This window comes from Bos mutus, chromosome 14, assembly GCF_027580195.1.
Source record: "Bos mutus isolate GX-2022 chromosome 14, NWIPB_WYAK_1.1, whole genome shotgun sequence".
Taxonomy (NCBI): Eukaryota; Metazoa; Chordata; class Mammalia; order Artiodactyla; family Bovidae; genus Bos; species Bos mutus.
In genome coordinates, this window is record NC_091630.1 from 44950341 (window position 1) to 44966101 (window position 15761).

General features: G+C 36.7%; 1 protein-coding gene across 2 annotated transcripts in view; it reads left to right on the forward strand.

The window, feature by feature from the left end:
• UBE2W (ubiquitin conjugating enzyme E2 W) overlaps positions 1–15761 on the forward strand; it is a 90495-nt gene that overhangs the window by 43241 nt on the left and 31493 nt on the right. For both annotated transcript variants that reach the window (XM_070382244.1, XM_005907512.3), the window contains exons 4-5: positions 5567–5722; positions 9315–9390. In XM_070382244.1, coding sequence (XP_070238345.1) covers positions 5567–5722; positions 9315–9390 — 232 coding nt within the window. The remainder of the gene's footprint in view (positions 1–5566; positions 5723–9314; positions 9391–15761) is intronic.

The window sequence follows — 15761 nt, forward strand, 5'->3', positions numbered from 1 at the left end:
CTCTTTAGTTCCTCTTCACTTTCTGCCATAAGGGTGGTGTCATCCCATATCTGAGGTTATTGATATTTCTCCTGGCAGTCTTGATTCCAGCTTGTGCTTCCTCCAGCCCAGCGTTTCTCATGATGTACTCTGCATAGAAGTTAAATAAGCAGGGTGACAATATACAGCCTTGACGTACTCCTTTTCCTATTTGGAACCAGTCTGTTGTTCCGTGTCCAATTCTAACTGTTGCTTCCTGATCTGCATACAGATTTCTCAAGAGGCAAGTCAGGTGGTCTGGTATTCCTATGTCTTTCAGAATTTTCCACAGTTTATTGTGATCCACGCAGTCAAAGGCTTTGGCATAGTCAATAAAGCCGAAATAGATGTTTTTCTGGAACTCTCTTGCTTTTTCCATGATCCAGCGGATGTTGGCAATTTGATCTCTGTTTTCTCTGCCTTTTCTAAAACCAGCTTGAACATCAGGAAGTTCACGGTTCACGTATTGCTGAAGCCTGGCTTGGAGAATTTTAAGCATCACTTTACTAGTGTGAGATGAGTGCAATTGTGCGGTAGTTTGAGCAATCTTTGGCATTGCCTTTCCTTGAGATTGGAATGCAACCTGACCTTTTCCAGTCCTGTGGCCACTGCTGAGTTTTCCAAATTTGTTGGCATATTGAGTGCAGCAGTTTCATAGCATTATCTTTATTGAGATCTAATTTATTTCATTCTGCTCAGGAGACTTGGCTTTGATCTCTGGGCCAGGAAGATCCCCTGGAGGAGAAAATGGCAAGCCACTCCAGTATTTTGCCAGGACAATCCCATGGACAGAGGAGCCTTGTGGGGTACTGTCCATAGGGTTATAAAGAGTCAGACATGACTGAGACACTGAGCACATTGTTACTGATAGATATAATTGAGTTAAATGGTCCTTCAAACACAGCTGTACCCAAGTCTCTCAGGGGGTCTTCTGCAATTGGGCAGGACAATCTCTTGTTTTAAGACTTTTCCTTTTAATTATCAGGTTTACTTTAGCTCTCTTCATGGAAATTGGAGAAGGCAATGGCAACCCACTCCAGTACTCTTGCCTGGAAACTCCCATGGACAGAGGAGCCTGGTAGGCTGCAGTCCATGGGGTCGCTAGGAGTTGGACACGACTGAGCGACTTCACTTTGACTTTTCCCTTTCATGCATTGGAGGAGGAAATGGCAACCCACTCCAGTATTCTTGCCTGGAGAATCCCAAGGACAGAGGAGCCTGGTAGGCTGCCATGTGTGGGGTCCCACAGAGTTGGGACATGACTGAAGCGACTTAGCAGCAGCAACTTCATGGAAATGGAGGGTGAATGTCCAGAATTTAAAGGACAAAAAAAATGCAGTGTATAAAGTCATTCCTTTGAGAAAAAATTCCTCTTCCTGTCTTATATTCAGTTCAGTTCAGTCACTCAGTTGTGTCTGACTGCATGCGACCCCATGGACTGCAGCACGCCAGGCCTCCCTGTCCATCACCAACCCCCAGAGCCTACCCAAATTCATGTCCATCACATCAGTGATCCAGCCATCTTATCCTCTCTCATCCCCTTCTCCTCACGCCTTTGATCTTTCCCAGCATCAGGATCTTTTCAAATGAGTCAGTTCTTTGCATCACGTGGCCAAAATATTGGAGTTTCAGCTTCAATATCAGTCCTTCCAATGAACACCCAGGACTGATCTCCTTTAGGATGGACTGGTTGGAGCTCCTTGCAGTCCAGGGGACTCTCAAGAGTCTTCTCCAACACCACAGTTCAAAACCATCAATTCTTCAGTGCTGAGCTTTCTTCACGGTCCAACTCTCACATCCATGCATGACTACTGGAAAAACCACAGCTTTGACTAGACGAACCTTTTTGGCAAAGTAATGTCTCTACTTTTTAATGCTGTCTAGGTTGGTCATAACTTTCCTTCCAAGGAACAAGCGTCTTTTAATTTCACGGCTGCCCTCACCATCTGCAGTGATTTTGGAGCCCCCAAAATGAAGTCTGTCACTGTTTACATTGTTTCCCCATCTGTTTGCCATGAAGTGATGGGACCAGATGCGATGATCTTTTCTTGTTTTCTGAATGTTGAGTTCTAAGCCAACTTTTTCACTCTCCTCTGTGACTTTCATCAAGAGGCTCTTTAATGCTTCTTCGCTTTCTGCCATGAGGGTAGTATCATTGCATATCTGAGGTTATTTATATTTTTCTGGCAATCTTGATTCCAGCTTGTGCTTCATCCAGCCTGGCATTTTGCTTGATATACTCTGCATATAAGTTAAATAAGCAGTGTGACAATATACAGCCTTGATGTACTCCTTTCCCAATTTGGAACCAGTCTGTTGTTCCATGTCCAGTTCTAACTGTTGCTTCTTGACCTGCATACAGGTTTCTCAAGAGGCAGGTCAGGTGGTCTGGTATTCCCATGTCTTTCAGAATTTTCCACAGTTTGTTGAGATCCACACAGTCAAACTTTGGCATAGTCAATAAAGCAGAAATAGATGTTTTTCTGGAACTCTGTTGCTTTTTCCATGATCCAGCAAATGTTGGCAATTTGATCTCTGGTTCCTCTACCTTTTCTAAATCCAGACTACACATCTGGAAGTTCACAGTTCACATACGTTGAAGCCTGACTTCGGAAATTTTGAGCATTACTTTACTAGCGTGTGAGATGAGTGCAATTGTGTGGTAGTTTGAGCACTCTTTGGCATTGCCTTTCCTTGAGATTGGAATGAAAACTGACCTTTTCCAGTCCTGTGGCCACTGCTGAGTTTTCCAGATTTGCTGGCATATTGAGTGCAGCACTTTCACAGCATCATCTTTTAAGATTTGAAATAGCTTAACTGGGGTTCCATCACCTCCAACTAGCTTTGTTTGTAGTGATGCTTCCTAAGGCCCACTTGACTTTGCATTCCAGGATGTCTTGCTCTAGGTGACTGATCACACCATTGTTATCTGGGTCATGAAGATCTTTTTTTTTTAATAGTTCTAATGTGTATTCTTGCCATCTCTTCTTAATATCTTCTGCTTCTATTAGGTCCATACCATTTCTGTCCTTTACTGTGCTCAGCTTTGCATGAAATATTCCCTTGGTATCTCTAATTTTCTTGAAGAGATCTCTAGTCTTTCCCATTCTATTGTTTTCCTCTATTTCTTTGCATTGATCACTGAGGAAGGCTTTCTTATCTCTCCTTGCTATTCTTTGGAATTCTGCATTCACATGGTATATCTTTCCTTTTCTCGTTTGCCTTTCGCTTCTCTTTTCTTAGCTGTTTGTAAGCCCTCCTCAGACAACCATTTTGCCTTTTTGCATTTCTTTTTCTTGGGGATGGTCTTGATCACTGCCTCCTGTACATTGTCATGAACCTCATCCGTAGTTCTTCAGGCACTCTGTCTATCAGATCTAATCCCTTGAATCTATTCTTCCACTGTATAATCATAAGGGATTTGATTTAGGTCATACTTGAATGGTCTAGTGGTTTTCTCTACTTTCTTCAATTTAAGTCTGAATTTGGCAATAAGGAGGTCATGATCTGAGCCGCAGTCAGCTCCCAGTCTTGTTTTTGCTGACTGTATAGAGCGTCTCCTTCTTTGGCTGCAAAGAATATAATCAGTCTGATTTTGGTATTGACCGTCTGGTGATATCCATGTGTAGAGTCTTGCTTGTGTTGTTGGAATCTTATATTAGCTTCAACTGAAGAAATGGGTCCCATATGTTAGCAGTAGAAAAAAAATAGTAGAAGACACCTACTCATATGAAAGCGTGCTTTGTTAAATGTAAGTGTTTGTAAAATTGTACTAAAATCAGATTTATAGGTAGATATTTAAAAGCAAAACGTAACTTATGGTAGTTTACTGTAATATATCCTGTATTAAAATATAGCATACCTTATTGTGGCTACACTTTTTTTACTGGCTCTCTTCTGCTTTATAAAGGAAAAAAGGGGGGGATATACCTAGAGCAGTATATTTCATCAGTTTTTTATCACTTAAGGTAGGGTTTTTTCCTTATGAAGATTTTGCTGTATTCAAGTATGAGGCAATTTGTGGGGCTGAGATACACTTACTGTTAAGTCTGGTTTGGGAACTACTAGTTTATGTTTGATGTGCTAAGACACTTCAGTCATGTCCCACCTCTTTGCGATCCCATGGACTGTAGCCTGCCAGGCTCCTGTGTCCATGGGATTCTGCAGGCAACAATACAGGGATGGGTAGCCATTCTCTTCTCCAGCGGATCTTCCCAACCCAGGGATCAAACCCATGTCTCTTATGGTTTCTGCATTGGCAGGCAGGTTCTTTACCACTTGAGTTTTATAAAAATACCATCATACCTAGTGAATCAAAATCTGTCAAAGTGGGGCTCTTGAATTTGTATTTTTAGCCAGATCTCCAGATGATTTTTTTTTTCCCCCTAAGAGCCAGATGGGGGACTTTGCTGGCAGTTCAGTGGTTAGGACTCCATGTTTGCACTGCAGGGCGCCTGGGTTCCATCTCTGGTCAGGAAACCAAGATCCTGAATGACACGAGGCACAGCCAGAAACTTTTAAAAGGGGTGAGGGGGCAGATCAAGAAATAAGAGTTACTGCTAAGAATTGCTGCAACAGTAAAAATGGTGCATCATACTGCAGTATAAAATTCACTTAGAGGATTGATGGTTAATTTTATATCAAAGTGGTTTATTATGAACTAACATATCCAAGCTTTGTTAAATATGAGACTTCTACTTTGATCTAGTTTGGCCTGTGCTTACAGATTCCTTGGAATATATGAATTTACTCTCCTGCCTATTCAGATGCTCAGACAGATATGTTTCAGAAGCAGCACTATTGATATTCTGAATGTATTAGGGCTAAGGAAGGAAATAATAGATTTATTGTCTTTCAAAACAGTGCTAAGGGAAGATGGATAAAGGAGAAAACTGGTAGAAGAATTGAGTCAAAGAAAAAGCAGAGAAAAAGAGCAAATAATTGGGAGACTCATTCAACCTTTGCTTTTTCATCCAAGCACATAGGTCTTTACTCCTTAATAAGTAGTAATTTGAAATTGTTCATCATACTGAAGTTTGAGTTTAGATGAGGTAGAATATATAGCAGTCATTTCCTTTTATGTATATGGCACCTTAGATAATAGCATTGTCGTCAGTAGGAGGAGTGTTCCTATTACATGTAATTTATATTGTCCTAAAATTGAACACTAGGATTTGGAATTTTAGTGTATTTGATTTCTGTATGTGGAGAACAATGAGTAGAATTTGAAAAACCGTTCTTGTACATACAGTTGTCTTTCACTAGTCTAAAAATGCTTGGTAATTTAGAAAATTTAAAAGTAATTTGTGAAAAATAGCTGAAATATAAACTAGATAATCTGAAGGTTTTTTTCCTACTACATGGTTATTCATATTAGTAAAACCATTACTTATTCAATTAATAAGAATAAAATATAAGCAGTTGTTTATCTTGTTCCTGGCATTGATTTTGTTTGTTTTCAATTTGGTTTTTAAAATATTAACTTATATGGAGAATATTTTATTTTTTGGTAATACAGATAAAATTAATGGTTTTTGTTCTTTCTTAGGTCATGTTTACTGGTGAAAATATTCCTGTTCATCCTCATGTTTATAGCAATGGTCATATCTGTTTATCCATTCTAACAGAAGACTGGTCCCCAGCGCTCTCAGTCCAGTCAGTTTGTCTTAGCATTATTAGCATGCTTTCCAGCTGCAAAGAAAAGGTAGGACTTTTCAGAACTATTCAGGTAATAGCTTTTCTTCTAGTTCAGTTAGAGAAACTATTTTAATATAAAATTTATTTGAAGAAAGTACTTAATGCTTTTTACTGTGAAGTTATAGAGGATGTTTAGTAGTAGATTGGAAAATAATTTAATAATAGACATCAGACTTTATATTTCTTAAATAGGAAATGCCTTCAGATGTTCTTAAACAATCTAAGTTTTATTTCTGTAAGCATGCACAGGGCAAAAGTGTATAAGAAATTATGGTTTCTAGATTTCACTGTGGGAAGCCCCAGAAACAAGCCTTCTGGCTCCCCTCGCCTCTCTGCTGGTTTCTACTCTATAAGCCTGCTTTAGGGAATTTTCCAGGAACCGGAGCTCTCCTATCATAAAGACTAGACTGAAGGCGGCAGACTAAATTACTAATAGAATTTTCAGGACTTTTCCTCTTATTCTCCTTTACTAATCTACAGATTCTGTCTGATGGAGAAAGGGGGAAAAGACCAGAAAGAAAAATCATGTGAGTTAAATTTAGAATACCCTTTTAAAGTATCTAAATCCTCTGTTTCCAGCCCTCTTTGTCATTCCTGCTTGATGGTTAGTGTCTCAATATTCTTGTATTTCTACATTTTAAAGCTTCTCTTCTCCATAGTGAGGGTGAGGGGAGGGTTTTGTTTTGTATTCTGTTTAAAGGAGAAATGAATTTATCTTAGAGATCAGGGAGCTGTAGGGTTATTCATTTATTGTAGCAGAGCTTTTTTTCCATTTGAACTGTCACTTTTACCAAATAACTATTTAGAGAACATTGAAGAGAGTACTTCATTTTTAAATGGTAGCTTATCTAGATTTTGAAACACTCTAGGTCACTTGTTTGCAAAGTGAGTTTCTTAGAATGTGAGTTCCATAGGAGGTTTCATGGTGTTCAGTTTATAAGAAAAAATTTTGTTCAAATAAGAATGGGAAATAATGGGTTAAATTGCATATATATTTATTAATTCCAATGTGAGAGCCTTTAATATGCAATTTTATGTACCACAAGAGAAGGAAAGAAACTTCTTGCAGTTAAACTATCACATACCCTTAGTTGAAAGACGATCCCCATATGGGTAAAATAATAAGAAAAAAAATGTACATCTTAGAATAGATGAAAGAGGGTACATTTCATCTAATGTTGCTGCTAAGTTGCTTCAGTCGTGCCTGACTCTGTGCGACTCCATAGACAGCGGCCCACCCAGGCTCCTCCATCCATGGGATTTTCCAGGCAAGAGTACTGGAGTGGGGTGCCATTGCCTTCTCCGATCATCTAATGTTAGTATCACCTAACTTGAGTTTCCTCTTGGTTGTTGGTTTTTCTTGGCTACATTTTAGGCTACACTTGAGCTTTTGTTAACCCCAAGGGCTTGGAAACAAGTTTTATTCATTTATTGCTTCCATATTTTCTCCTCTCCCAGCCTCCAACCCCAACACATACTTAGGTGTGGCACAGAGCAGTTTACAATTACAAAGGTTTCTCTTAATTTTAATGCCTATAGAAAGATGAGGCAGTAACTATAGGATTTAATAAGTTAAGATTAATGCCAGTGGTGTTTGTGCATAGTTCTTACATGTGCCTTATGATTATTAGATCTGTTTACATTTAAATGCAATGATTTACTATTAAAAACTAGAAAATGGTTTTGTTCTCTAACTCCTTCATCCTTTTCTAACCCTCATCTTTCCCCTCACTTTCTAGTTGTCTCTTAGTGTTTCTTGCATAGTGTAAGACTAATCATTCCATTTAAATTATTGATAAATTATATTATATAATATAAACTATAAATTATAATTTATTCAACCAAAATGATAATCTGGAAGTTAGATTCTGACAGCATTAGTTTTGTGAAAAATGATAAAATTCAGACATTATTAGGACCCTACTATGTGCCCTTGTTACTGTGCTAAGTACCAGGTTACTAAGATGAAGAGGAAGCATGCTCAGGCATGAGAGGAATCTAGCATGAAACAGACTTTTAAAAAAGTCTTTTAAAATTCACTGGAAATTGTTCTGTTAAAACAGGTGAGTTTTATTCTGTACTGGACATGGATATATGAATTTCACTTTAATAGTCAACTCTCAGAATACAAATTTTAATTTTACCAGAGACATTTTTTAGTCATAATTCTTCTGTTCCAGTTTCCTTTTTCATAGTCAAGAATGGTTCCCTAGACTGAAGGCTTTTAAATCCATTATGTCTGCAGATTAAAGATCATTTCTGATATTGAGATCAGGGACCTTTCAGTAACCTACACTTTAGTCTCAGTGATCTTGTGATATAGATAGTCCAAACTTTCCAGCTTGTATTCCATTCTTAAAACAATTTAGCTAATCCAATTTTTTGTATACTTTAGTTTTTTAAGAAACACATCTCCTAGTCATTTACTAATTTGCTTATATTCTTGATAAAAGCAAACAGAATGAATTTTCCCCCTTTCTTTTGATTTTTGAAGATTGGGTTGTGGTAAATGAGTTTATAAGATTGTTACAGCAGTAGCAGTTTATTCTACATGAGCACAGGTTATGACTTTACAAGACAGGCAATAGCAGACCATCAGTTCTTTGAAGTAGGCATCTAATTTCATGGTAATTTTTCAGGAATTTTCTCTAAACTGTATAAACAGGATGATCTTGGAATAGCTGTTCACTGTCTTATGCTCTACTTGTTCTGTTAAATTACTATGATTGCTATCTCATAAGAGTTAGATCATAGTTTTGTATATGGATTTTGGAAGCATCAAGTGAGACTGACTGTCAGTTTTGCTTTCCGCTGCGTCGGTAGTCCTGTTCACCATTGCTATTTAGTTGGACCTGTCACATATCCACTAACCTGCCTTCAGTGGCTCTAATACGCATTTCACATGTTTCCAAATCTTTGTAGAGAGGCACATATTTCTTGTGTTTGATCCACATCTAATAGTTTTCAAGAAAATTCTTTTACAACCTATCTTCACTGTTGTTGGCATCACTATTTCTGATGTAGCTCCCCTGTAGCGCTGCCATATGCTTCTAATAGTGTGCTGGCCTGGACATATGTGTAGCAGAAATGCTAATGTATCTCTCCCTTCATTTCCTCTTACATACATTTTGGAAACTGAATCCTTTAGTTTCTCCTTAACTATACTTTTTTTACAGGAGAGCAATAATCCTTTGTTTATAAATTGCTAGAATTTCTCAGACAAAGCTAGTTAGGTAGACTTTTGTTTTGACTAGCTCATAAAAATAATTATTAAATTATTTCTAGGGAGACAAGATAAATAAAACTAGAATTCTTTAGAACCTAATGCTGCCACTATGGTTGATTGTCATTCTCGAGTAATCCCACTGGAAGCTAACCCAAATCACATATGCATATCTATGTTGGAAAAAAAAAAAAAAAAACAATTTCAGTGTTTTAGAGGCTACATTTCCTGGAATATATTTTTTTTCAGTTGTGACATCAGCACTTATATCGTTTCTTATACATTCTATAATAATTTTGCCTAGAGGTTTTTATTAAAACTATCTCCTTATGTTTTCCTGTTTTGTAACTTACCTATTTACACTTTTTCATTTCAGAGACGACCACCAGATAATTCTTTTTATGTTCGAACATGTAACAAGAATCCAAAGAAAACAAAATGGTGGTATCATGGTAAGCAGTTTTATTTAGAATGATAATTTTTCAGTATTTATGTTTGAAAGATTATAAATCTGCTTGGGAAAAAGAAGGAATTATATAATGGATGTTGTGGATAAGTTAGACCAGATTTTTAATGGAGCATATAAAATCATGGCCATCATACAAGTAGAATCTAAAATTGCTTGAATATTCTGCCCTACTATTTTATTACAAAAAAGAAGTACTTAATAATAATAAATCAAATTAGAACTAGCCTATTTGGAAACCTATTACTGGAGATAGAAGTTATGATGCCAGTGTACTCAGTTGTGGTACTGTTGTTAGCGGGTAGAATGTCAGGTTGTTAGAGATGGCCTATTAACTTAAAGAAAGCTGTTCCTAATCTAATAGTTATTCCTAAAAAAATCTGAGGTTCTACTGATTGTAGCTTTATGAATACGTTATTTTTAATATTTTAATTTCTGTTTTTGTTGGGTGATGGTCACTTAATAATTGAAGGTTGCTAGCACGTTTTCTAAACTGCTTCCTCAAAGAGGTGTTTGAAATTAAAAACAGAAAAGAAGAAACCATAAAATTATTATTTTGAAATATTATAAAAATGTATATTCTTTACAAATTATTGCTTTAATGTGTAGTTCAGTAGAAATTCAGTTCAATGATAGAATGGGTGCTTTTAAGGTTTGGAAGAAAGATAAGAAAGCAGGTTTGTTTTTTTTTTTTTTTTTAATTAAGATATTGAAGGAGGATAAGTCTACCAAACACCAAAAGATAATAGTGTAAGAACAGACATCAAAATAGAATTACTCTTTTCTAGGCCTTATTGTATATAAGTTTTGAATATGTGATAAATAAATGTATCACAAACCAATGAGAAGGGAAAAATTATTTAGTAAGTAATCCTGTTAGAAAATTGGTATTTTGGGGAAAGAAGATTTTATCTTTTCATATAGAAAATATTTCCTTGGATTGAATTAATAAGCCTTTTAAAAACTACATACAGTAGAATTCTGGAGGAAGGAAGAAAGAACTTCTGAACTTAAAAGGAGTCACAGATTAAACATTTAGATATATGAAAATGTAAATCTTATATAAAAGCTTGGGGAAAAACCTCAAATCACAGTCAATGTAAAGTCAAAAAATAAAATGTGGAAAACAGCTTTGTAAAAATAAAGAGCATTTATAATTGCTACTCAAGAATAAATTAATTACAAGCATGGGCAAAAAAGTTCAACATGGTAAAATAATTAAATTTTAATATTTTGAAACTTATTGGCAGTTTTATAAAATTAGTGTGGTGTTGAAGGAGGAGGATAAAGAGCTTACTAAAACTGCTTATTCGCTGGTGGTATAGCAGTGGTAGTCGCTCAGTTGAGTCTGACTCTCGCAACTCCATAGGCTGTAGCCTATCAGGCTCCTCTGTACGTGGAGTTCTCCAGGCACGAACGCTGGAGTGGGTTGCCATTCCTTTCTCCAGGGGATCTTTCTGACCCAGGGATCAAACCTGGCTTTCCTGCATTGCAGGCAGATTCTTTACCATCTGAGCCACCAGGGAAGCCTGGTGGTATAGCAAGTTGAGTTCATCTCAGTCGTGTCCGACTCTTTGAGACCCCATGGACTGCAGCACACCAGGCCGCCCTGTCCATCACCAACTCCTGGAGTTTACTCAAACTCATGTCCATTGAGTCAGTGATGCCATCCAACCATCTCATCCTCTGTTGTCCCCTTCTCCTGCCTTCAATCTTTCCCAGCATCAGGGTCTTTTCAAATGAGTCAGTTCTTCACATCACATGGCCAAATTATTGGAGTTTCAGCTTCAGCATCAGTCCTTCCAATGAATATTCAGGACTGATTTCCTTTAGGATGGACTGGTTGGATCTCCTTGCAGTCCAACGGACTCAAGAGTCTTCAACACCACAGCTTAAAACCATCAATTCTTCGGTGCTCAGCTTTCTTTATAGTCCAACTCTCACATCCATACATGACTACTGGAAAAACTATATCCTTGACTAGACAGACCTTTGTTGGTAAAATAAAGTCTTTGCTTTTTAATATGCTGTCTAGGTTGGTCATAACTTTTTCTCCAAGGAGCAAGCGTCTTTTAATTTCATGACTGCCCTCACCATCTATAGTGATTTTGGAGCCCCAAAAATGAAGTCTGTCACTGTTTCCATTGTTTCCCCATCTGTTTGCTGTGAAGTGGTGGGACCAGATGCCATGATCTTAGTTTTCTGAATGTTGAGTTTTAAGCCAACTTTTTCACTCTCCTCTTTCACTTTCTGCCATAAGGGTGGTGTCATCTGCATATCTGAGGTAGCAAGTTAATCTTTTAAGAAAGCAACAGCTTCTCTTCTCTTGTCTTTTAGGACTAAGGACTGAGTTGTCTCTTCCCTCTGTGCCTTTACAAAAAACGTTTTCCAAAACAAAAACAAAAACATTCCTTGAGTGTCACAGTCCCCTTTACCTTTCATAAGTTCTTTAAATTATCAGAGATTAAGATAAGTCAATCAAGAATGTTGAGAAACCTAAACTACATCAAACATTTTTTAAAATGTCAAAGTTGGCAAGATAGTTGTCATTCTATTTCTGACCCAACCTCACTAATAATAGAAAAATTCCCCTATTATCTTTTCCACAGTATTTTTTTTCCTTTTTTCCCCCCACAGTGTTTTAAAACCACTTTTAAGTTTTTGTTTTTGTTAAGCTTGAGAAGAAATTGTCTTAGAGTGATGGAATTTAGAAAATACATATATTTTGAAAGTATAGTCCTCTTTGCCACTCTGTCCCACCCCATTGTTAGATAATATATTTCCATTTTCTTTTCTATTCCACAGGGAAATTTCAAAAAGATAATCATCTTTGAAGCTCTCTAATGTTGTCTTGTTATGTTGAAAGCACTTACAAGAAGGCCTTTACTTAAGAATACTTCTAGAATTTATTACTGCCTGCTTTTGAATAAGAAAACTTACATAAGTCAGGAAATATAATAATTCTTTAAAATATACTTCATAGATGTTGTTTTTCATAGTTAGTAGTTTTTATGTGTTACTTGAGAAATCTATTTTTATAACTGAAGTAGAAAAGTCTTAATTGTTTAAAGATGGATCATCTCCAAGTTAGCGAAGAATTTTTTTCTTTTAAAGGCTTTTTAAACTAAACCTCTTACTTAATGTAAAATAGTATAGAGTTTGTGTAGGAATTCATCTTCCCAATAAACAGATTGAAAGTATCCCTGCCCCCATACGAATTAGCCATTTTAAAAAGGCACCTGATTCTAATTCAACTAAACCATGACTTTCTTGGTCTTGTTTCTTGTTGCAGATACAGATACTTTTTTTTCATTTACAGATAATCTTGTTTAAAACATCCTCAGTTTATTCTTTGGGCTTCCCAGTGGTAAAAAGTCCATCTGCCAGTGCAGGAAACGCATGAGACGTAGGTTCAATACTCGAGTTGGGAAGATTCGCTGGAGGAGAAAATGGCAACCCACTCCAGTATTCTTGCCTGCCAGTGCATGGGGTTACAATGAGTCAGACACTGGAAAACACTCACCCCCACTCACCCTCCTCCGCACCCCCATTCTTACGTTGATAGTTTTCTGCTCTTGGCTTGAACCTTGTATGCCTGGGTCATTCGTCTCCTGCATTCTCCGTTAAGTGGATGGTTTTCCTCCATGAATGACTGTCATATGAAGTCAGTGAAGGGTAGTGTTCATTACACTTTGAGATGATAGAGCCCCCACCCTGTCATTCAGGTAGTTGAGTACAGGGACTCTTCCTTGAACTCTTCCTTCATCTTTCCATAGCTAAAGCATTTCAGCTGTTTAGTTTCTATTGTCTTTTCTACATTCCACGATAACAGTTACAAACAATATGAAAAATAGTTCACCTTGGCATTATAGTTGAATTTGGAAGAATCTTATCAAAAAAGGTAATCATACTCATTCATTAAGCACAACCACATCAGCTTTGTTTTGAAACTTTGGAAATTTCAGCTTACATTTTTCTGCTTAGCCGCTTTAGTTCCAAAAGATCTGTAATGGTTGTGTTCTCTTTAGAATGTGAGTTCCAAGAAATATGGGCTCTAGTTATTTTCTTATCATCACCTTAATTCTGAAAGGATTGCAAGGTCAGAGCAATGTCAAGATGTGACCTGCAATGGTAAACAAAAGATCAGACACTAAACAAAGGCTTGCTTGGTGTTGGAAGAACTCACTGAAACATTTATCATTCTAGTTTCTAGAAACCACGCAGAATTGTAAGCCTCAGGTGTCAAACTCCACAGCCATTCTGTGTGGTGCTGACCAACATACTTGGGTCAGCATGGGCCAGGGTGTTTGTCAGGTGTAATCAAAGAGGCAAGAGAGATTTGGGTTCAGATTAGTGACATCTGTGTACCTTAGAAGGAGCTTCCAGGATGTATAATGGACTCATTATTAATGAAAAACAACAAATCTGAAGTTGAGTTGATCTCCTTTTGTTTAGATGAGAAGGAGTCAGCTGACATACCACAATTGAGCTGCCCAATACCAGTGTTGAAAAGAAGCCCAAGTTTAAATTTGTGATCTTCCACATTATTAGGACTCCTTGAAAATTAGGCCAGTCATCCTAGCCCACTGTTACTTTGTACACATCACATCTTATATTACATTTCTTTTTAGATTTTTCTCCAGCACGCCATAAGTTATTAAAGTATAAAAAGTCATTGGTGTGTGAATATATATTGTTTTGTTAATTACTTGAAGTTGACTATCAACCTGTTGCCCAGAACTCTTTCACTTTCTATTCACTAAGAAATTAAGGCCATACCTGCATTGGAATGTAAATATTCTGTGTTGCCAGTTAAGGTAGGGGTCCATATGCATTGAAAAATCATTTGAGCTGAGAATAGGGTTAAAAAATTAAAGGGACCTAACCAAAATAGGTAATAAGACAACTCTCCTCAGCATACAAAAGGACTGAGGAATTAATCTACAATTCAGATCTAGAATTTTCCTTAGAAAATAGATCTATACCCAGTCTAGTGTACAGATTAATGATTGAACCTGAGTTTTGGATCATAAAGAAAATGTAATTGTTCTTGAAAAAGATAAAAAAAATACCTGTTTATGACATCATAAAAATATTTCAGTGAGATAGCCAAGTAGAATCCATTGATAATACCTGTCTGTTTCCTGGGATCAATATTAAATATAAACGACTTAGTGTCATAAATGATCGCTTTTCACTGATGAGAGTGTAGATCTGTGGTTCCTGAAACATTTTCCTTAAGGTGATAGATAAATGAACAGTATAGTTTAAGATGACTATTGAGTATTGGCTCCAGAAAACTAGACTTATAAGAACTAAATTGACATAATGTTTAGATATTATGTCCAGTAGACTGATGAGATGGTAATTTGGGGAAGAGTAGAGGAATGTTTTTGTATAAAACTACAGAGTACATTCTGGTTCCATTCAACTGGAACATTTCCTTTAGGACAGTAAGGATTATAAGGGGATAGGAACGCAAAATTATCTCAGGGTAGTATAACAATTCCTTTTCTCCTTGCTTGATATGTATCTGAAGGTTTACCTCTGTTAGTTGTGAACCTTTTTATTTGTACTACCTTTTAGTGTTATACAACCACTTTCTAAATTCCTGAGTCCAAACTTTCACTCAGTTTAATTCTTTGCCCTTTATTTTCTGTGGGATAGCAGTTCTGTGATCTACTGTGTAATCTTTCTTGAATCAGTTCATCAGAGGAAAACTTTTAATTCCCTAAACTGTTGAGACACAAACTTAACTGTAAAGATTTATTTTTGTTTTTCTTGGAAGTGGAATCCCACTTCATATCTACTGACCTCTTACTCTGTTCCTTTGCTTCTTGTCTTCTGTCCATGGGTATATTCAGGGAGGTGATTTCCAATAAAATGTGATAGTTTTTATACTTTGGGGAAAATTAAGTGATCTCCTAATGTAGTTCTCTCATTCATAATTTCCAGAGACCCAGTGAAGTTAGCCATGGTAGGTGTCACCTTTTAAGAACTGCTAATTTGTATATTATATTTGAGGATATAATTTTAGTAGGGTCTTCTCTAGTTCCAGAAAAAGTTTAAGTGGTTTATGATAAGATTTTTTTTTAGGCCATAATTTTGCCACAAATATTGTAGCCAAGAGGTTAAACATAATTGTGTTCTTTCACCACCTTTTATAGACCTATACTTGTCTTGACCCAAGATAGGTTAACTCTAACAACCTTTTTTGGGGGGGAAAGCCAAAACTAGGAAACTATTCCCTCTGTTAACAAATGAATTTTTTCCTTCTTAGTGATTCTGTTATTTAGGGAAAAGGTCGACAGGGGTTTGGGTCATTACCTGTCTCCATATTGAACTTTTACTTATAGA